This window comes from Maniola hyperantus, chromosome 3, assembly GCF_902806685.2.
Source record: "Maniola hyperantus chromosome 3, iAphHyp1.2, whole genome shotgun sequence".
Lineage (NCBI taxonomy): Eukaryota > Metazoa > Arthropoda > Insecta > Lepidoptera > Nymphalidae > Maniola > Maniola hyperantus.
This window is the reverse complement of record NC_048538.1, coordinates 8936975-8958135: the sequence shown is the minus strand read 5'-3', so window position 1 is coordinate 8958135 and position 21161 is coordinate 8936975. Positions and strand designations below refer to the sequence as shown.

Below are 21161 nucleotides of genomic sequence, written 5' to 3'. Positions count from 1 at the left end.
ATGTACCTAACTTTGCAATGCCCAAACGGGGCTTCATGTAACCATGAAAGCAAATGAATAAATAAATCAAATAAAGTATGCTGGCTTAGCTCTAAACAAGAGGGCCCTTATTGCAAGTAACATAGGGTTAGTCTTTTAGGATAGGATAGCAAGATAGTGATAGTAGTCTAGCAAGCTAATCATTCTCACTCCATGTAAAACTGGAGACAGGACTAGCATTGTTCATTCAGCCTACAAAATATCTATCTACACAGTGACTACTTTGCTGTCTTAATGTCATAGTTTGAAAATTGTCACTTCACCACTGATTTCGCATGGTAAAAAAATATATTCTCGCCCATCCCATGAAAAATAAAAAGAAGGATTCCTTGTCTACATTAAAAAGGAACATTTGAGCAAAATTTCAACTTTCTAGTTTCCCAAGGGCTGGGTGTTGATGAGTCCATCTGTGAGTTAGGAGTTTTATCTTTGTATATATTATATTTTTAGAGTCCAAATAAAAATATTATTACAGAAAACTATCCATCTGCTACATTATTAAATTAATAACTAAAATAAATAAAGAAATTCAAATAGTATTCAAATTAGTTTCATTTAAATTTACCTATCAAAGAAAGGTCCATCATGAAAATTCAACAAATATGGTACATGTCATTGTACATGTTTAACTAAATAAAACATTGTAAAGGTTTATCTACTCAACAGCATAATTATATAATATTTTGAAATTAAATGATAATTTCAACATCACACAGTTCGTCCTCAGATGGCAGCTTCACAGACTTAGGATCAATATAGTTAGGATCAATCGGTTTAAGACCAGCTTTTTCTCGACGATGCAGTTCTAAATAAGCCTCTCTTTGAGCCCAGTCTCTCATATGGACATCCGGAGCGTAGGCCCAAGCAAAACTACCAAATACTAGGCACAAACTGACTGTAAAAAAAAACGACGAGTGATGAGCGCTTGTGTCTTCTTCCTTGCTCGTGTAATCAAATCCATAGCTGACCCAATTTTTATCTTCTGATGGACATTCGCTAATCGTCGTTTGTGTTGCTGTGTCGCTGTTCTTCTCCGAAGTCGAAATGCTGCGTCTCGTCTTGGATAAGTGGTTCCAAACAGTTCTTTGAATAATAGACATGTTGCGAAGTTTCATTAGGGCAGCCATTATTTAGATAATAGCTATTCTAAAATACTACGTTAAACTTACAGAAGCTTGAAATTTTATAACTTATTTTGTATTTTCTTTTCTCACTATTTTGGCGATTACGAAACAATCCAAACCAAAGAGTATGTAACAGTATTTTTTTTTTAATTATATACCAATGTACTCTGTGATTTATTTTACGGCCCTGGATATCAGTCTTTTAAGGCCTGTAACAGTATGTAAATTGTAAAGTTCCGAGTAAGTACCTACCTAACAAGAATATTATATAAACTACTCCATGCTTCAAATAGTCCGTTCTGAGGAATTTGCAGGACTTTTACCACAGAGTAGTCAGCGAAGGTCGAGATAGCAATAGGTTGGGGGGGAAAGGGGGCGCGAAAAGAAAATTCAAAAATTTGTTCTCGGGTCATATCGATAATAATGTTGTCTCCAATCATCAGTCCAGTTAGGCTCAACTCACACCGAAAGAGCGGCGAAGGGCAGCGAAGCGCTCGATAAAGAAGGCGCGCGGATTCCCGCGACTGCTCGAGAAGTCGCTGGAATGCTCGAGAAGTCGCTGGAATGCTCGAGAGGTCGCGGGATGAATTCACGGGTCGCTCCCCTATGCGCAGTTCACTTCCAACAAAACTGGAGTAAACTTGTGTTTAAGCAGTGAAAATGGGTATTTTGGATTTAATTATTATTGCACATATAATTGAAGCAGAAGAGGAAGAGGCCGAAGAGATAAGGAGGGAAAGATTTAAAAGAAAAAGAAATATTTGGGTACACGACCTGTGGAAGAAAAGACGTTTGTTTGGCCAATTTCAAACATTTTGCACAAATTTACATCTGTATCCTAGCATTTATTATGACTATTATAAAATGAACTATGACAAATTTGAAAGTTTGTTGGAAATTCTCAGGCCACATATTCAAAAACAAAATACCAATTATAGATTGGCTATTTCCGCTGAAGAAAGACTGTCAGTCTGCCTCAGGTAAGTTAGTAAATAAAAAGTATATGGTTCAATTGTATTGTTATTTATTGTTCAAATACACTATTCTAACAAAAAAATAAAATAGTTTTAAAGAATAAAAAATAGTTTTAAAATAGTTTTAAGGCAACAGTTCTTTAATAGTCAAATGTCGTATCGATATTGGTTTCGGAATCCTCTTCACGCAATACAGAATCAGAGGATCTTTGTTGTGATTTCGACATAGCCTGTGGTATATAAGGCGATGGAGGTGGGTCGAATGAACTAGATCTGGAAGTTAAGGTTGAATAAATCGGAAGTGGGGAGTTTGTCTCGTAGATATTTTCTGTGTTCGTTTCTTGATAACTTGTTGAAGTAGACGGTATTTTGGATGGTGTGTATGAAAAGGATGTGGTTGGAATGTTTGTTTCATTGTAATTTTCTGTCACAGATCTAGGACTGATACTGGTTGTTTCCAATGGATAATTTGAAGAAGATGGCATGGTTGTATTATTTCCTGTGGCAGATAAGTTGAATTCAGCTGTATCTCGTGTCATTTTATCACCGGTGTCATCGGCAAGTCTTATTTCCGTTTCATTTATAAGGCGGAAAATTTCGCCCTTTAATTTGGCTTGAATATTTTTAGGCATTGTTTTCACAGTTCGGCCCATGGTTAAGAAAAAACTAATGGTTGGGTCATGTTCTATTTGCTTTCCTTCAATATATTGTTTGAACAATAAATTTGACATTTTGAGAGGCTGTTCGTTGGATGAAGAGGTCTGGTTTGACAGCTGCGACTGTGGCCGTGGTGACGGTAATAGCTGCGACTGCGGTCTTGGTGACATAGACTGATATTCGCCATCTGTGGTAATATCTGAATCTTCTGGCGAACTCGTTAAATTTGAAATTTGTTTCCTGCTTTTCATGAAGGGTTTTATGAATTCTAATTCTTTTTCAAATTTTAATGGGCGTTCCACTGTTCTAGCTGACCCACTTCTACTCTCTCTTAATGAAATGCCCTTTCTATAACTATCTCGTAATTTCTTCCAAGACTTTTGGCAATTCTCCACTGAAAATGGTAATAATATAATTATTAATATAACAATCTTGTTATGTTTTTATGGATTTTAATTTTTCATGATGGTAACAATAATCTAGATAATAATATATACACACGGATAAAAGTAGACAAACTACCGGGGCTGTTACTCTTGATTTATCGATATGTGTAACTATATCTGATGATAATAATTATATTTTGTTTCAGATTTTTAACTACTGCTATCAGTTTCAAAGCGCTAGCTCACGAGTATCGAATGGGATATAGTACTGTACTTCTAATTGTTCACGAAACTTGCTCTGCGATATGGAAGTGTTTACGGCCGCGTGTTATGCCAAAACCGACAGCTCAGCTATGGACCAAACTAGCAAAAGAATTTGAAACTCAATGGAATTTTCCTAACTGTATAGGAGCCATAGATGGCAAACATGTTAATATAAGAGCACCTTGGAACAGCGGCAGTCAATTTTATAACTACAAAAAATATTTCAGTGTAGTTTTATTAGCCATAGCTGATGCAAATTACCGATTCGTTGTAGTCGATATTGGAGCATACGGTCGCAATAGTGATAGTGGCATTTTAAGCAGCTCCAGATTAGGACAATTATTGAATAATAATACACTGGATATACCACCTAGTAAATGTTTGCCAGGTACGACAGAAGCATTGCCACATGTATTTGTTGGAGATGAGGCTTTCCCGCTACATGAACACATAATGAGACCTTTTCCTGGAAGCCAAATGTCGACAGACGTCGAGAAGAAAATATTTAACTATCGCCTAAGCCGTGCAAGACGTATTGTAGAGAGCAGTTTCGGAATACTAACACAAAAATTTGAGGTTTTCCAAAAGAGAATTAGAATGCAACCCAAATACCTGGACATTATGATACTAGCGTGCACTTGTTTACATAATTACCTAAGAAATGATGAAATATTTGAAAACATAATTGAAACAGTGCCAATAAATAGTATATTACAAAATCTTCAAGCGGATTCTGTTTCCCGAGAAAATGCTATCTCTATAAGAGATAAATTTAAGACTTATTTTAATTCTTGTGGTGCCGTTTCTTGGCAAAACGAAATGATTTCCCGTAGTTAAATAGATTTAACAACAAAATGGTGTGAAGTTTTACAAAAGACTGCGCCGTATGTAAACTAACGAGTTCTAGAATTTGCGGACGACATCGCAACAATTAAAAGTTTTTTTTTCATTTTAATTAAAATTTTAAAAAAATGGTTTATTTTAATTTTCAAATAAAAATAATTAAACAAATACATACTTACCAGACATATTCATTTCAGCGCCCACTTTTTGCCAAGCGTTATTTTTCATTTGTTTATCGCTGTAATGCCTTGATTTGATATTGTATAGGCAGTCGTACATTTGCACTAAATAAATAAGCTTTTCTTCATCAATTTCCATCACTTCTGTATTCGTTGAACTGCAAGGAATGAATGCGAATGCTCGCGCGGGAAGCGGGCGTGAGGGGCGGGATATTGCCAGCGGTCGCTCGCGACTGCTCGAGCATTCTCGGGACTTCCCGCGACTTCTCGCGCAGTCGCACGGCTCCGTTCGGAATTCGCCGGAATTCCCGCGGCGCCGCAGGCATCCGCGCGACTCGTTTGAGTTTACTCATGCGATAATAAGTATTATAGTAATGAAAATAAAGTTAAAATTCAAACTGCACTCCGCTTCGCTGCGCCTCGACGCTCTTTCGGTGTGAGTTGAGCCTTACAGTTTTATTATAAGTATAGATATGAATGTCGACTACACAAGGAAAGATGGGCATGTTTATTATAAATCATAATCAGGTACAAAACCCTAGTAAAAAATAACAAAATCAAAGACATTTAATAACATGAACAAAATTAAAATAATCTCTTTTGAACAATGTATAAACAAACAGCTAAGAAGAGCAGGAAAGCAAAAAACGTTATCACTTTATCGGTAAACTCTCTTCGCCCATATTTCTTTAGTAATTTGCTTGATTGGGTGATGGTGCTGCCAGTGTTTTGAAGCTCTGCTTGTGTACCCTGCAATAATTTAAAATTAATTGAAGTTTTACAGAAACCAACTGCAAAAATAACTATGTTCTTTCTACCACGGTTTACTTCCTTTTTGTTGACTTTTCTATATGTATAGTCTATACTTCTACAGTACGCGGCATAAAGTAAGGTACATTGACCTTTAGAAGGAGATAGCAGATTTGTAGAGCGTTGTCTCTGTCGTTGAGTCCGAGACAACGTCATATAGATATGAGTGACAGAGGCAACGCTCTACAAAGCCGAAATGTCTTTCTAAAGGCCGATGTACATTACTTTCTGTCCCGTACTGTAAGTTCTATACCTGCTAATATATTTTATTCTAGAGAAATAATAGTAGATTATTCAACATCAGGGTACGTCTTACGTCACGAGCACCGGGATAAATTTCAAGCGTAACGAGGAAATCTATAGTAACTCCCGAGCGTAGCGATGGTGTCGCATCCTGAGTGGAGCGCGGGGTTTAGGCCTTAGAGGCGCCCAAGACCTTCATCTCATCACGGCCCCCATTAATATATAGTTACTTGATTTATAGAGGAAGGAGCAGTGCTCAGACCTCTTAAGTATTTACAAGTAGGTACATACATAATATTATGAAGAAATCAATTTTAGTTCAGTAAGTAGACAAAAAAGAAAAATTGATACTTTATGCTATGAATCATAGACAAAGAAGTCGATGCCTTTGATCTCGTGGTAAATGACCACAACGATCTGTCAACATAGGACCCTGACTACGTAGGCCAGTTCGGGTCGCTCCTTTGTCCCGCACTTACCGCACGAGTGCTGTGCAGATGGCTTTTTCGAACCTCTGTATGTACTCACCTGAACTGTAGAACTAGATGAAACTAAACTATCCAGTGTATCTTGACTCCGCTGTGTAGTTGCTGCCAGCTGTCGGCTAATAGAGAGTAATTGTTCCGTGACACCTGAAAGTAATTTTCTTTATTGAGCTAATCCATACTAATATTGTAAATGCGAAAGTGTGGCTGTCTGTCTGTTTGCTAGCTTTTCACAGCCCAACTAACTAACTGATTTTGATGAAATCTGGTACAGAGTTAGCTTCAGGAATGGACATAGGCATTTTTTTACCCCAGAAAATCAAAGAATTTCCACAGGATTAAAAAAACCTAAATCAACGTGGAAGAAGTCTGTATATTTGTAGGAGTAGGAGAACTGGCTTCGGCAACGCCGATGACGAACGATGCGTCATTGTGGATGCTATTTGTCGTTCTATGAATATAATCTATGAATCACGTATTTCATTATTTGATATATTCAAACCAGAATAAAATTATTATCGAATAAAAATTGTAGTAAAGGTGGTGATTGACAATTGAATTTCTGGAAATATAGGTATTGTTTGGTCTACGCCTCGGAGAGTACGTTATACCGGCAGTCTTGGTTATTATCATTAACATCTAAAAATAACTATGAGAAACTAGAGTCAAAATCTCGTTCTCTTAGTCAAGTTGTATATGGAAGGTTCTGGGGACTCACTACATTATTATTCCAGGAAAACCCCTAGCATTATGTCATTAATGGAAAAGGGTCACAAGTCACAAACAACTCACAACTCTTAGCATTGAGGAAAGTGATGCACAGATAAAATTACAATTTTTAAAATAGTAAGAGAGTAGTGCTTGCATATGAGTGAAATTGCACAGTAATATTATTTTATTAGCAAGGGTTTATCAACAATTAGAATATATTCCTGCAACAATCAAACAACAAACCTGTAGACATATGTAAAAGGCCATCACTATCAACTTTTTTCTTCCTATTCCTAATTACACTTTCTTCTCCATTGTCAGACTGGAGCAGCTCTTCTCTTTGAGCTTTCTCAATAGCAAACATGCTGCTTATATTAGCTTCTTTGAACTCTTTCAATAAACTGAAAAAAAATAGGTGCCACTTATTTATTACATACATATTATTACTAAATAAGAATAAACAATTTTGCTGTTTGAGTATCATGTGTAAATAACCAGCCAAGTGCGAGTCAGATTCTGAGGGTCCCATATTCGGGTATCTTTTTTCGACATTTTGCATGATAAATCAAAAACTAGGTGTGGTGCATAAAAATAAATAAAAATCTGTTTTAGAATGCACAGGTGAAGCCCTTTCATATGATACCCCATTTAATATGGTTATCTTACTTTGAAAATAGTAATTATCAGTTATAACCACAAATCCTGCTGGTCCATTTTGGAGAAGGGTGGCACAGGACTGGAAGCACTGGCGAGAGTTGGAGGTGGCCTTTGCTGCGAGGCACTCAGAGTTAAGAGATATTTTGTGATGCAAACAACTGTAATAATTATAACTTACAAAATTGTACACTCTGAAATAAAGGCTATTTTTATTTTATTATTTATTTATTTTTTAACAACAAATTCACGGTTTTCAGATTTTTCCCTTGTCTGCTAAAACACCTACCTACCTGCCATATTTCATGATTCTAGGTCAAGAGGAAGTACCCTGTAGGTTTCTTGACAGACACAACAGATAGACAGACAGACAACAAAGTGATCCTATAGGCCATATTAGGATGAGGAGTGGAAGACAGTATTATGTCAAAATGTGATACCACATTTTACATCAGAAAATTAAATAAACATTATTTTGTCTACATCAAGTACTAGCTTAGTGCCAGCATGCTCTGTAATGCAATTCACGCGCCACCTATTGTATGTAGATAGTAGGTACCACGCGCCACCTATTGTATGTAGATAGTGGGTACCAAATTGGTGGGTGCTATGCCAGAAACCTTCACACAACTGCCAATAACAACTGCACAAATTTTCAACTCAATTGCATTTTCAAAAATCCTTTCTTAGCAGATGTCTATGTCATATTAGCAATCTGCATGCCAAATTTCAGCCAGATCTGTCCAGTAGTTTGAGCTGTGCGTTGATAGACCAGTCAGTCACCTTTTTTCTTTTATATATTTAGATTAAGAATTCACTCAATAATATTAAGTGATCGCAAAACAAGTAGTCCAATCTGAACTTGCAATATGTCGGTCATCATCATCACATGTCTTGTGTTCAGATTTTAAATAAATATTAAATCAAAAATGTATGCAAAACAGCAATGTGAAGCCCTGCCTCCTGCAGTTGGACTCCTTGTTTCGCGCGCACTATACTTACTTAGCCAAGAGATGACGTTGTGAGGACAATTCATCAATATATTTCTCATCTCCTGAGGTATTAGCATATGCATGTAAGTTTTCTATTTCTTCTCTTAGTAATGTTATAATTGACCTGCCTTTTTCATTTAATTTGTTTAAAGTTTCCATTGAATCTCTACATTCTAATATGTCCTAATAGTAATTGAAAAATGAAACAAGTACCCATTAATTAATACAATTATTGTTTGGCATACATATAAGTAAGTACCTACTAAATAGATATAATATTTAAGTTAGAATGATTTTACTGTTATATATTCTTACCTGAATTATAGCTTTTACCTGAAATTGATGTTTAGCAACATTCTTAACGAAATTTTGATACAATAAGTCGGGATTATCTAATTTTTTTGATAAATTGTGACACAAATCAGAATTAATGCCTATTTTTAAATTCATTGTTTGCAATTTTAATTATAATGATATATTTAAGTAGTGAATTTATAAACAATCAAATCGAAACATGTTTGTGAAAGTTGAAACACCCAATCAAGTAAACAATAACACCTGTGAAATGTATGTAAAAACTTGAACTCCTGCGAATTTTTCTTTGGAATTTTTGTTATTGGACCACACAGAGTACTTTGTAATATATGAAATAGAGATGTACTCTGTGATAGAGACCAAACTTCAGAAGTTCGCCTAAAATTGGAAATGCATCAGTGGCGCCCCTGGATTTGAAATTTGGAACTAACGTAGTTGAATCTATACCGTAAAACGGGGTGAATAGGTACGAAATCTAACTTCGCATTGAAATTTACGGATGTTTTGGTACAAATTATGATGCTTTAACTGTTTGTAAGCATCTCCGGTTGTAAGAATTCTAAGGAAACATCCAAAAAATATAAAATAATGATAAATTACTGGTATATTTTAATCAAAATATATGCTGTCCCTATTTATACTTGATCCGGGGTGTAACGGAATGGCAAAGGGGTGAATAGGGAAAAAAGGTTAGGGTTGTGAAACACAAGTTAGCTCTATCCTCTAATATTACAAAACTAGCTTATGCTCGCGACTTCGTCCGACACAAATTTCAAACCCCTATTTCAACCCCTTAGGGGTTGAGTTTTCAAAAATCCTTTCTTAGCGGATGCCTATGTCTTAATAGTTATCTTCATACCAAATGTTATTATACATGGCATAGTAGGTATCAAATCTTTAAAAAAAAGCAACCGCCGAGTTTCTTGCTGGTTGCTGGCATTCCGAATCAGTGGTTTGACGATTCAAAAATAAATAAATAAAAATATTTTTTATTTAATTAAACTGTTACAAGTAGGTAGTGTAGTTACCTATACTTGTAAAAGTTTAATTGAATAAAAAATATTTTTATTTATTTATTTATTTATCAATATTAAACAGTAAAATGCCATTTAACTAAATTTTACTAGTCGACTACACAAGAAGGAAGAATTTTTTTGAACAATTTAATTAAATATTTAAAGTGACAGCCCTGTCCCTATATAAACCTTAATGTTCCTATTTAACCTTGATTCGTTCCAATTCAGTAAGTATAGCGTTCCTATCCACCCCTTTCCCGTACCTATAATCCCCATGGCAAAGCCAAAACCACTTGGTTTCCAATTTTTTCTTTTTTACAGAAAAATATGTAACATTTAGACAAATCTGCTTTTGTGACGCCTCTTAGATAAATGTTTAATGATTTCTAATAGTTTTTCTACTGTTTTATTCTCGTACTGCGTCAAAGTAAACAAAGTTTTGAGACCTACGGCTTAGCGTGTTTTGAACAACGTTTTTGCAATGACGCTTTCGTTATTTTAATGTCAATTTGTCTCTGGTTCAGTGATGCCAAATAAAAGATCAAATATTCTACTATAGGGAAAAACAATGCTACCAAAATTCTAAGCTGTTTTGGGTACCTATTATTTTTACGTTCAAATCTCATTCCCAGTTTTGTCCCTATTCACACCCCGGTTCCTATTCACCCCGTTTTACGGTACCTACGATTGAGTACGCACGTACGCGACGTACGCATTGAGGGTCAAACCTCTGTGGTTTTTACAATGCGTGCTACCTATTATGTGTAATTTTCTCTTGTATGTTAATAATAAATTAAAAAAAAAAAAAACGTACGTAGTATACATATAGATGTGGTATATATATGTACTACGTACTACTATACTACTTTTTCCTATACATATAATATAGATTTAATTTATTGATTTCTTTAAGGGCCGATTTTTCAATCATGAAATAATGTTTAGCGATGAATAATTTTAAGTTTTTGTACTGGAAATGTATAAAAAACGTCAATTTATTCACCAATAAAGTATTTATTTGACGATCGAAAAATTAGCCCTGAATAAAACAACGTAGGTAGGTACCTAATTTTTAAAATTATCATTTATTTTTTCTATGACACTCATAAATCCTTTTCGCTTTCAATTGAAATTGATCATTTAAATCAAAAAAATTTAATTTACCTGCCATTATTTTGTTAATATTTTTACAGTAATTATAAATCATAAATCTTGTTAATAAATTTATAGTATAATCAACATTTTGTTCTTTATGCTCTATGCACGGGGCAAACAATCCAAAATCTACTATCGCAAATATCGCAGTTTTTAAAAATTCGTGGAGGAATCTGGTTCACTAATGAATGACAAAAAACGTATGACAAATTATCAGTTCACCAAAAACTTTTGAAAAACTAATCAAATCACAAACGTCGTATACCGCAAACATATCATTTTACAAAAGATCATTTGACAAATATTCTATTCACAAATGTTTAACTTTCCAAATTTTTAAAAATTTATTATTTCACCAAATAATTTGTTTTTCAAATTCGCGATTTTACAAAATAATAGATGATAAATTTATTATTTGATAAAATAACTAATTAACAAAAAACATACAAAAAGTCTGTTTTGCATACATATGCAAACCCCTATGCAACGCATCAATAATATCATGGGGCTCCTTTTTTCTGGGTGGTAAAAAAAGAAATAACCCACGAAGGGGATGGCGGGGTCTTACAGACCCCGCCATCCCCTTCTAACCTAACCGTTCCGAGTCGGAGTGCCCCAAGACCCGAGCTCGCTTCGCTCGCTCTTGATGGTGGGAGCGGGGGGGAGGAAAGAGACCCCCCACCATAGTGGTGGTCTCTTCTCGGCGACCGGGGCCCGTTGACGGAGCCCCGCTGCGCGGGGCTCCTTTTTTCTGGGTGGTAAAAAAAGAAATAACCCACGAAGGGGATGGCGGGGTCTGTAAGACCCCGCCATCCCCTTCTAACCTAACCGTTCCGAGTCGGAGTGCCCCAAGTCCCGAGCTCGCTTCGCTCGCTCTTGATGGTGGGAGCGGGGGTGGATGAGAGAGACCCCCCACCATAGTGGTGGTCTCTTCTCGTCGACCGGGGCCCATCGACGGAGCGGAGGAGGGGCTCCGTTTTTCTGGGTTGAAAGAGACCCCCATTATAGTAAGCGGTCTCTTCCGTCGGCCCGGTCGACATATAAAAGATTTGAGTGAATTCTTAAAGTATTTATCAAACAGTTCATTTTATCAAACAATTCATTTTATCAAAAAAAAAGTGCGTTGTTTTAAGTATGTTGTTTTACTAATTAACATGATTAAAGAAATCAATTGTTTCTCAAATGATATTTTATGAAATAACAATTTGTCTGGTAATTTGTTTTATCAAATGAATTATTTGTAGAAACATAAGTTTTATAACGATCATAAAACGATTCATAATTTTGCCAAAATTTGTTTGGGAAATGAAACTTTGTCATTTGTTTTTTGTCAATTGATCGGTCACCGAGGAATCTCTTATCAATATTTTTTTTATAATTTCATTAATTATATGCTTTAAATCTGTTAATAGCTGGTTCAAATCACTGCTGGGATAGCAAAGCCAACGTCGACCTGCATACTCCCGGAATTTTATAAATTCGCTCTCATCTCCTTCTGCTGCTGAAAGTATATTTGTGCATATATGGCACCCCTTGAAGACTTTACTTTTTAATTTTTAAAAAAAATAACCATTTACATATTCTAGGGGTGCGATCATTGTAGGATCTGTTTTTATTTGTTCAATTGACAGCAATTCCAAATTTATAAATTCCGAGATGTCAAGTGTTTCAGTCGACGTGGCTTCACTATTTTCTGTTAGTAATAACGAATGTAGTGCATCACAAAAGTCCCCTTCACAATTTTTTCCACGAATTTGGTCACTGTTTAAATTATTTACCAGAAGAGTTGCAAATGAATTTTCGAACTGGTCACATGTTGGATTAGTGTTCCGGCACCCATGGCTACGGACAGCACCAAAGAAGTTTTCCAATGGGTCTTGGTTTAGGTGTCGCATCCAAATAGATGTAACATTGTGTTCATCTTTAAGTTTTTTTAATAAAACTTGTATTGCTTCTAATGACCATATCCAATTAGTTAAAGTGGGGACTGATGTGTCTGCTCTCCCAGCAGGATTTACAAACTTCATTGACTTGAACATTTTGATTGCCTTTTCCCATTGTTGGTTGTGCTCTGAATTTGGCGTTACTGGGCCTAATAATGGTTTTGCATGAAATTTTTTTTTAAAGCTTCCATTCACGGAATCGAAGACGTCATCCATAAATCTTAGCAGATAAGCAGTGTCCTCGCATTCTGGTGGAAGCACACCAAGACCTGAAAAGGAAACAGATTATAATTATAATAAAAATTTGTTATTTGAACGCTTGATCTGGAATTTGTATTTTACAATTTCAATTGCAAACTATGCATAAATTATTAATAAAACAAAATGCCAAAATTTCCTAGAAAAAACCTTAGTGTCAATTAAATTCTATACAGTAGTCTTTTTCAAAAGTTAAAACTAGTAATTTAATGCTTGCCCTCTTGACTCTTTGGGCTTGAGTTAGCTATAGCTTGGTGATTATTTTATGCAAATTCATATTTTATGAATTTTGAATGCTATTTATACCCTATCATACTATCTGGACATATTATTATAAAAAACCGGCCAAGTGCGAGTCAGACTCGCGCACTGAGGGTTCCGAAATACAATCGTATTTTATCGACATTTTGCATGATAAATCAAAAACTATTATACCTAATAAAGAAAAATCTGTTTTAGCATGTACAAGTGAAGCCCTTTCATATGATACCCCACTTGATATAGTTATCTTACTTCGAAAATTGAAAATACTAATTATTAGTTTATGACCATAGGGGTGCAACTCTAGAACATTAAAAAATCGCAAATTGAAAATCGCTTGTGGTGCCATCTAAGCGCGAGCACGGCTAAACAAATAGAGAACAGTTTACAAAAGACGTCGAGAATAGATGGCGCCTGGCGGGCACATTGGTGTAATTTTAATGACATTAATAAATTATAACCAAGTTTTCATGTTTTCGTGTGCTGTAGTAAATATTTATATTTCTGTTAAATTTATCTGACCCTGCTTTAATAACAGGACTCTGTAGTCTGTATTTCCTTTCACCACCTCGATAACTATATTCTAAGGATTGATTTAGTGATTCGATTCATGCCTGAACGATTGACCACGGCTACGGATTACGGACTTGTTTTTGCTTTGTGAAATGATTTTTCTGTGAATATATTTGTGCAGAAAAATGCCACATGAGATCTCGATGTGTGTGTGGATGTGACTAATTCGGTAAGTATAAAATCAGCTTATTCGTAATCTAACTCAAAATTACTTCAATGAGTCAAACTCTATGCACCATTAGCACATTAGGTATTTTATCATGATACTAGGTATATAGTTCCTGCGATTTCGTCCGCTCGAAAAAACTATTTTAGAAATCCCGTGAGAAGTCCAATTTTCCGGGATAAATGTGGCCTACAAGTTACAACCGTCTGATGCAAGCTATCTCTGTACCAAACAGATGATGACCACCACTTTGTCTACGTGGATTTAGGGTTTTTGGGAATCCCATGGGAACTGTTTGAGTTTTCCGTGACAAAAGAAGCCTATGTCCTTACCTGGATGCAAGTTATCTCTGTACTAACTTTCATCATAAACGGTTACACAAATTTATTGTAAAAAGCTAGCATACAGACAGGTTGACACACTTTTGCATTTATCATATTGCTATGGATTATTAACTACTAATTCTGTAAATTTTTTGTTTTGTAAAAGTGTACTTACAACATTTGTTTTGAACTTTATTGACCAAGTTATTTTTATATTATAGGTATCAGCTATCAACTAATTAAGTACAATAAGTAAGTATAGACTAATGCATATTTTATGTTATTGCTTTTTCAGAGGTTTGCATGGCTTTCCAAAACCTGGCTACTCCTCTCTTTGAAACCATTTAAACAATGAAAAGATATAGTAGGACAACATTTAGAAAGCAAGACTGATAATGAAATAATATATAGTTACGAATTATCAAATTTGCAATCACCAGTTTGAAGATCGTTGAAATACACCAGTTGTGGTAGTAAAATGAAAGTTATGAAAAGTAAATAACCAAAAATTTTGGATTTGAGCGTTACCTATTTCACAATCTCGTGGGTCTTGAATTTGGGTATGTATTTTATGTACCTAGTTACGAATTTATGAAAATAAAATATTTTACAAAACCTTAAAACCTTTTTATTTCTATAGTTTTTTTTTAATTTAGTATCTTAAAGAGTCAGTCTTGTAATATATATTTTTAAACATGTTTTAAACAAACGTTAATGGAATTATTGATATTTTTTTAAAACATGTTCAAAAATATAAAATATTCTAGTAAAGTACATTTAAATAGCATTTAAATTTTCGCGCTCTCGCACGCCTAGCGCGCTTTTAGTGCCCTCTAGATGTGAGCACACGCGTAACTTTGAAAAAGAAATCTAGAGTCGCACATCTATCTCTAGTATATAGTAGATAATCTATGTTTATGACCTTTTAATTTTCTTGTGTGATGTGACCACAAATTCACGGTTTTCAGATTGGACCATCAGGCATCAACGTCACGTCATTTACAAACTTTACTCTCTGTTTACAAAGTACTAAAGTACTCTGTGGTCACGTCAAGAATGTCACAATACCATAGGCTTATGGCCGTAGATATAGTAGTAAAGCTAGATAAAGGAACATTTGCTTTCTCATTCACACTAAAAAGAGAGCACAGATAAAGTTACTAATGTGATAAACAGAGACGCAGCTAACCTATTTTTTATCCCTTATCGTGTAACCGATTTTTTTCAAGAATACATACAAGGAAATAGGAATACATCTTTAGTTGCAAAACAAACTTTGAGAATTCGTGGCGTCATTGTATTTGTCATGAGTTATTTACTTGTTTTCACATTAAAAACGTTTAATACAAATATTGTTGATCGGTTAATACAAATATTGACTACTAAACAATGGCAATAATTGTCGTGTTATTCGTTACGTCATACGCGATTACACAGTACTTTAATCTAGCTTTTTTACTCAATCTACGCTTAGGGCTTAATAAACCATACAACCATAGATTATCTACTATATTACTAGAAATAGATGTGCGACTCTAGATTTCTTTTTCAAAGTTACGCGTGTGCTCACATCTAGAGGGCACTAAAAGCGCGCTAGGCGTGCGAGAGCGCGAAAATTTAAATGCTATTTAAATGTACTTTACTAGAATATTTTATATTTTTGGAACACGTTTTAAACAAACATTAATAATTCCATTAACGTTTGTTTAAACATGTTTAAAAATATATATTACAAGACTATGACTCTTTGAGCTACTTAATTGTAACTATATTATAGAAAGAAAAAGGTTTTAAGGTTTTGTAAATATTTATTATCATAAATTCGTAACTAGGTAGATACATAAAATACAATAGAATAAAAAACAATACGAAGTGTATGTAAACACTATAAAATACATAACCAAATTCAAGACCCACAAGATTGTGAAATAATTAATATTCAAATAACATTTTCGGTTGACTGACTGACTGACCTATCATCGCACAGCTCAAATTACTGGACGGATCGGGCTGAAATTTGGCATGCAGATAGTTATTATGAAGTAGGCATCCGCTAAGAAAGGGTTTTTTAAAATTCAACCCCTAAGGGGGTGAAATAGGGGGTTGAAATTTGTGAAGTCCACGCGGACGAAGTCGCGAGCATAAGCTAGTTTTATCAAACGAAGTCTGTAATTCAACTACTGATTTCATTAGATTGCATAAAATAGATTATTTGCCTTTATGTGTTTGATAATATCTCAACGCCTGAATTTTTATGCTATCATTTTCAGTATCTGAATTTTTACCTTTTAAAATTTTATTTACATTATTGCACAAAATCAAAACTTGTACTCTGATCAACTAATAATTTTATCATTTGACTTTTGTCACTTTTCCCAGGATCATTTTTTAACATGCTTTTTAGCCTAAATGGCGGTAATTCGCCCAATCTGGCACCACTGACGGTGACTGTGGCTGTCAAATGTTTGTAATTTAAAATTACAACAATGTGCCCGCCATCTATTTACGTCTTTTATTAACTGTTATCTATTTGTTTAGCCGTGCTCGCGCTTAGATGGCACCACAAGCGAATTTCAATTTGCGATTTTTTAATGTTCTGGAGTTGCACCGCATACAACCCTTATACACAAGCATATTATCTATATCGTATCTCTTTGATGACGTCAAACAAAACTTCAAAAAACGTAAAATTTGACAAACATAGGTAGTCATTCATTTCTTTGTTATTTCATATAAAAAATATATAGTGATTACATACTCTTTGGCTTGCCGGCTGCCAATAATCAAATATTTTATTACATCATCTAGCGTAGCATCGTGGTACCATAGTAGATAATCTATGGTGGTACCTATGGTCTGTGGTTCCCGTAGTATCCCTATTCAAATTATATTATTAATCTGTGGTGGTTCCTATAATAGCATCATATTTTAAACGTGTTTTAAACTGTGATTTTAATTTAAAGCATTTTGATTGTACTAGGATTGTACATTAATTAAATAAGAGAACACAACCAGAAGGTTGTTACTGTTGTGCGAAAAATGGTTGTCAGGCAATACAACGAAGAGTTGAAGTACTTGGAGAAGATAAATCCACATTGTTGGAGGATTAAAAAGGGTTTCCAACCCAATATGAATGTAGAAGGTGTATTCTATGTGAATAGTACGCTGGAGAAACTCATGTTAGATGAATTAAGAAATTCTTGCCGACCAGGCATGACGGGGGGATTTCTGCCAGGTGTTAAGCAAATAGCAAACGTAGCAGCATTGCCAGGTATTGTGGGCAAATCTGTTGGGTTACCGGATGTACATTCAGGATATGGTTTTGCTATAGGTAAATGTTCAATTTTAAAAATCCATTGAATTTTATAACATTAAGCCCTCTAGCAGACGCCTGCAACTTCATCCATGTTGTAGAATTTCAGATTTTCTTGTAAAAGGAAAGCTATGTCATCATCTCCAAAGGCAAGCTATCTCTATACCAAATTTTATTCAGGTAAAAGGCACTAAATTGACACCTTTATTCATGCATAATAGGATGAAACATCCACTCACTGTAGTTATAAAAATGTGTAAATCTTTGGATTAACTAAAACTAGTTTAAGCTATATAGTTTGAGTTGCTTAAAAATAGTAATTACAGCTTAGAATGAATTAATTCAGTTTTATCATCACCAATTAAGTGCAATATATTTGGATTTCATTAGATTTTATTTCTCCTATTGCATCAATGTTTGCAATGATTACATCTTGATATTATTTTTGAAACTTCTAGCTATTTTCATATATAAAGAAAATATGTAATCTTATAACTTTACACTTATATGTTACTAGCTTATGCCCGCGACTTCGTCCGCGTGGACTACACAAATTTCAAACCCCTATTTCACCCCCTTAGGGGTTGAATTTCCAAAAATCCTTTCTTAGCGGATGCCTACATCATAATAGCTATCTGCATGCCAAATTTCAGCCCAATCCGTCCAGTAGTTTCAGCTGTGCGTTGATAGATCAGTCAGTCAGTCAGTCACCTTTTCTTTTTATATATACAGACTTATAAGTTTTGTTTTAATAAGATTCTTTTGTATTTGTAAGGCAACATGGCAGCATTTGATACGTCAGACCCAACATCAATTGTGTCGCCGGGAGGAGTGGGTTTTGATATCAACTGTGGTGTAAGACTTCTGAGGACCAACTTAAGTGAAAAAGATGTACAACCAATTAAGGTAAATTGTAATTAGGTGCATTGCTTTGAAATTATTATTGTAAAATAATAAGTATTTTTATCTATGTAAGTCCTAATTTTGTATTATTCATTGTAGGAACAACTGGCACAAAGTCTTTTTGATCATATACCTGTTGGTGTAGGTTCAAAAGGAATTATTCCTATGAATGCTAGGGATTTAGAAGAGGCTTTGGAAATGGGCATGGATTGGTCTTTGAGGGAAGGGTATGTGTGGGCAGAAGACAAGGAACATTGTGAAGAATATGGGCGTATGCTGAATGCTGACCCCTCCAAAGTCAGCCTGAGGGCAAAGAAAAGAGGATTGCCTCAACTGGGCACCCTAGGTGCTGGTAATCATTATGCTGAAATACAAGTTGTTGATGAAATTTATGACAAATTTGCTGCTGGTAAAATGGGCCTAGAAAGAACTGGTCAAGTTGTGGTAATGATCCACTCTGGTAGCCGAGGATTTGGACACCAAGTTGCTACAGATGCTCTAGTTCAAATGGAAAAAGCTATGAAAAGGGATCAAATTCTTGTCAATGACAGACAGTTGGCCTGTGCAAGGATAAATTCTACTGAAGGTCAAGATTATTTAAAATCTATGGCAGCAGCAGCCAACTTTGCGTGGGTGAATCGTAGTTCCATGACATTCCTGACTCGCCAGGCATTTGCTAAGCAATTCAAAATGGCTCCTGATGACTTAGATATGCATGTGATCTATGATGTTTCTCACAATATTGCTAAAATAGAAGAACATGTTATTGATGGAAAATCTAAGACCTTACTGGTCCATAGGAAGGTAAAAAATATGAGATACATACCTTGAAATATTTTAAGTCAAAACTTATAACATGCCATTTAATCATAATGCCACATTTATACTTCTTTACTAATACTAAAAAGAGGAAAGATTTGATAAACTCTGAAACTACTGAACCGATTTTAATAATTCTTTCACCATTAGAAAACTAGTTTATCCAGAAATAACATAGGTCATAAATTAAGCAATTAAAATATCAGTTGCTTTATCGGTGAAGGAAAAAAATTGTGAGGAAACCTGAATGCCTGGGAGTTCTCCGTAATGTTCTTAAAGGTTTGTGAAGTCTATCAATTTGTACTTGACCAGTGTTGTAGACTTACCAAACTCTTCTTCTGAGAGGAGATCCATTCTCAGTAGTGAGCTGGCGACAGGTTGATGATGATATGTATATCAAATCAAATTTCACCCAGCGAAGCCAGGCAGAGCAGCTAGTAAGTGTATATTGAGGCAATTCAGTTTCATGTTTGAATAAATGTTTCTGGCTGTAAAGTTAAGTACTTATTCTTGGTAACAGGGTTCTACAAGGGCATTCCCTCCACATCATCCATTAATTCCAGTTGATTACCAGCTAACTGGACAGCCAGTGTTAATTGGAGGGTCGATGGGAACTTGCAGCTATGTGCTCACTGGCACTCATCAGGGCATGACCGAAACATTTGGATCTACCTGTCATGGAGCTGTAAGTACTCCATAATACTATTTCCTGAATTAGCTGCTCAAATGCCTTGTATCTATGTAAATAACAATGAATCACTGAAATGGATATACATGCATAACTTCTGAACGACTGCTCCAAATTGGTTAATAATTTTTTGTTTTGTTTGTAATTCTCAGGACAGTTTGCATAAAAAAATTTTTTTGGAAAATCGACAGGAAATCGCTAGTTTTGAATAAAATATTTTACTTAGTAGATTTAATATTCCTATATGCTTTATATTTAGATAATTAAATAAATATTAACTAAACAATCAGAATTATATAATATCTATACTAATATTATAAGAGGAAAGATGTGTTTGATTGTAATCAAACTCTGAAACTACTGAACCAATTTCATTTGTCAATAAATCACATTGTACAGCGGACCAAGTCGCGAGCAAAAGCTAGTACATTAATTATGATAATTACTATGATTCAAATATATTTACAGGGTCGCGCTCTGTCACGTGCTAAATCCAGGCGTAACATCGACTACAAAGAAGTATTGGTTAAACTCGAAGAAATGGGCATTTCTATTAGAGTTGCTTCACCAAAGTTGGTTATGGAAGAAGCACCTGAGTCTTATAAGAATGTGACTGATGTAGTAAATACTTGTCATGCTGCTGGAATCAGTAAAAAGACTGTTAAGCTACGACCAATTGCTGTAATCAAAGGCTAATTTTAATAATTGGTATCCTGTATTTAAATGTAATGCATTTAACAATATAATATATCAGTTTTTTACTGTAACAATGATTTAATTTTACTGGTCACTCCAAGTCGAGCGTGAGCGCGTTCTGTTCTAGTCAATATTATTTACGAAGACAACATTTGGTTTTACGTTATTAATTATTTAATATTACAACTTTCCGGAGTTATGTGCGTTTTTTAAATAAATATCACTTGCTTTGACGGTGAAGGAAAACATCATGACGAAACCTGCATGCCTGAGACACAGGGCAGTTCTTCTCAAGGGTGTATAAAGGCTGCCAATCCGCATTGGGCCAGCGTGGCAGACTATGGCCTAAACTCTTCTCGCTCAGAGGAGAC

General features: G+C 35.0%; 4 protein-coding genes across 5 annotated transcripts; 2 read left to right on the top strand and 2 right to left on the bottom strand.

Moving 5' to 3' along the window:
* Nucleotides 1-573: 573 nt before the first annotated feature.
* NP15.6 (NADH dehydrogenase [ubiquinone] 1 beta subcomplex subunit NP15.6) lies at nucleotides 574-1294 on the bottom strand. Its single transcript, XM_034984375.2, has one exon. The coding sequence runs from the start codon at nucleotides 1164-1166 to the stop codon at nucleotides 729-731; it is 438 nt and encodes a 145-aa protein (XP_034840266.1). The 5' UTR covers nucleotides 1167-1294; the 3' UTR covers nucleotides 574-728.
* A 344-nt stretch (nucleotides 1295-1638) lies between these two features.
* LOC138404505 (uncharacterized) lies at nucleotides 1639-4463 on the top strand. The gene is made up of 2 exons (XM_069508689.1): nucleotides 1639-2143; nucleotides 3387-4463. The coding sequence occupies exons 1-2, from the start codon at nucleotides 1824-1826 to the stop codon at nucleotides 4279-4281; spliced, it is 1215 nt and encodes a 404-aa protein (XP_069364790.1). The 5' UTR covers nucleotides 1639-1823; the 3' UTR covers nucleotides 4282-4463.
* A 483-nt stretch (nucleotides 4464-4946) lies between these two features.
* On the bottom strand, nucleotides 4947-9011 carry Sec20 (vesicle transport protein Sec20). Of its 2 annotated transcripts, none has more exons than XM_034984367.2 (5): nucleotides 8677-9011; nucleotides 8372-8544; nucleotides 6959-7116; nucleotides 6048-6151; nucleotides 4947-5216 (listed from the first exon to the last, which is right to left on the bottom strand). In XM_034984367.2, the coding sequence occupies exons 1-5, from the start codon at nucleotides 8809-8811 to the stop codon at nucleotides 5052-5054; spliced, it is 735 nt and encodes a 244-aa protein (XP_034840258.1). In that variant the 5' UTR covers nucleotides 8812-9011; the 3' UTR covers nucleotides 4947-5051. The 2 variants fall into 2 exon arrangements, with proteins under 2 accessions (XP_034840258.1, XP_069364808.1); XM_069508707.1 differs by having other exon boundaries at nucleotides 8695-9011.
* An 8249-nt stretch (nucleotides 9012-17260) lies between these two features.
* RtcB (RtcB RNA ligase) lies at nucleotides 17261-20864 on the top strand. The gene is made up of 5 exons (XM_034984341.2): nucleotides 17261-17702; nucleotides 18460-18590; nucleotides 18687-19391; nucleotides 19927-20091; nucleotides 20563-20864. The coding sequence occupies exons 1-5, from the start codon at nucleotides 17411-17413 to the stop codon at nucleotides 20788-20790; spliced, it is 1521 nt and encodes a 506-aa protein (XP_034840232.1). The 5' UTR covers nucleotides 17261-17410; the 3' UTR covers nucleotides 20791-20864.
* The last annotated feature ends 297 nt before the right edge of the window (nucleotides 20865-21161 follow it).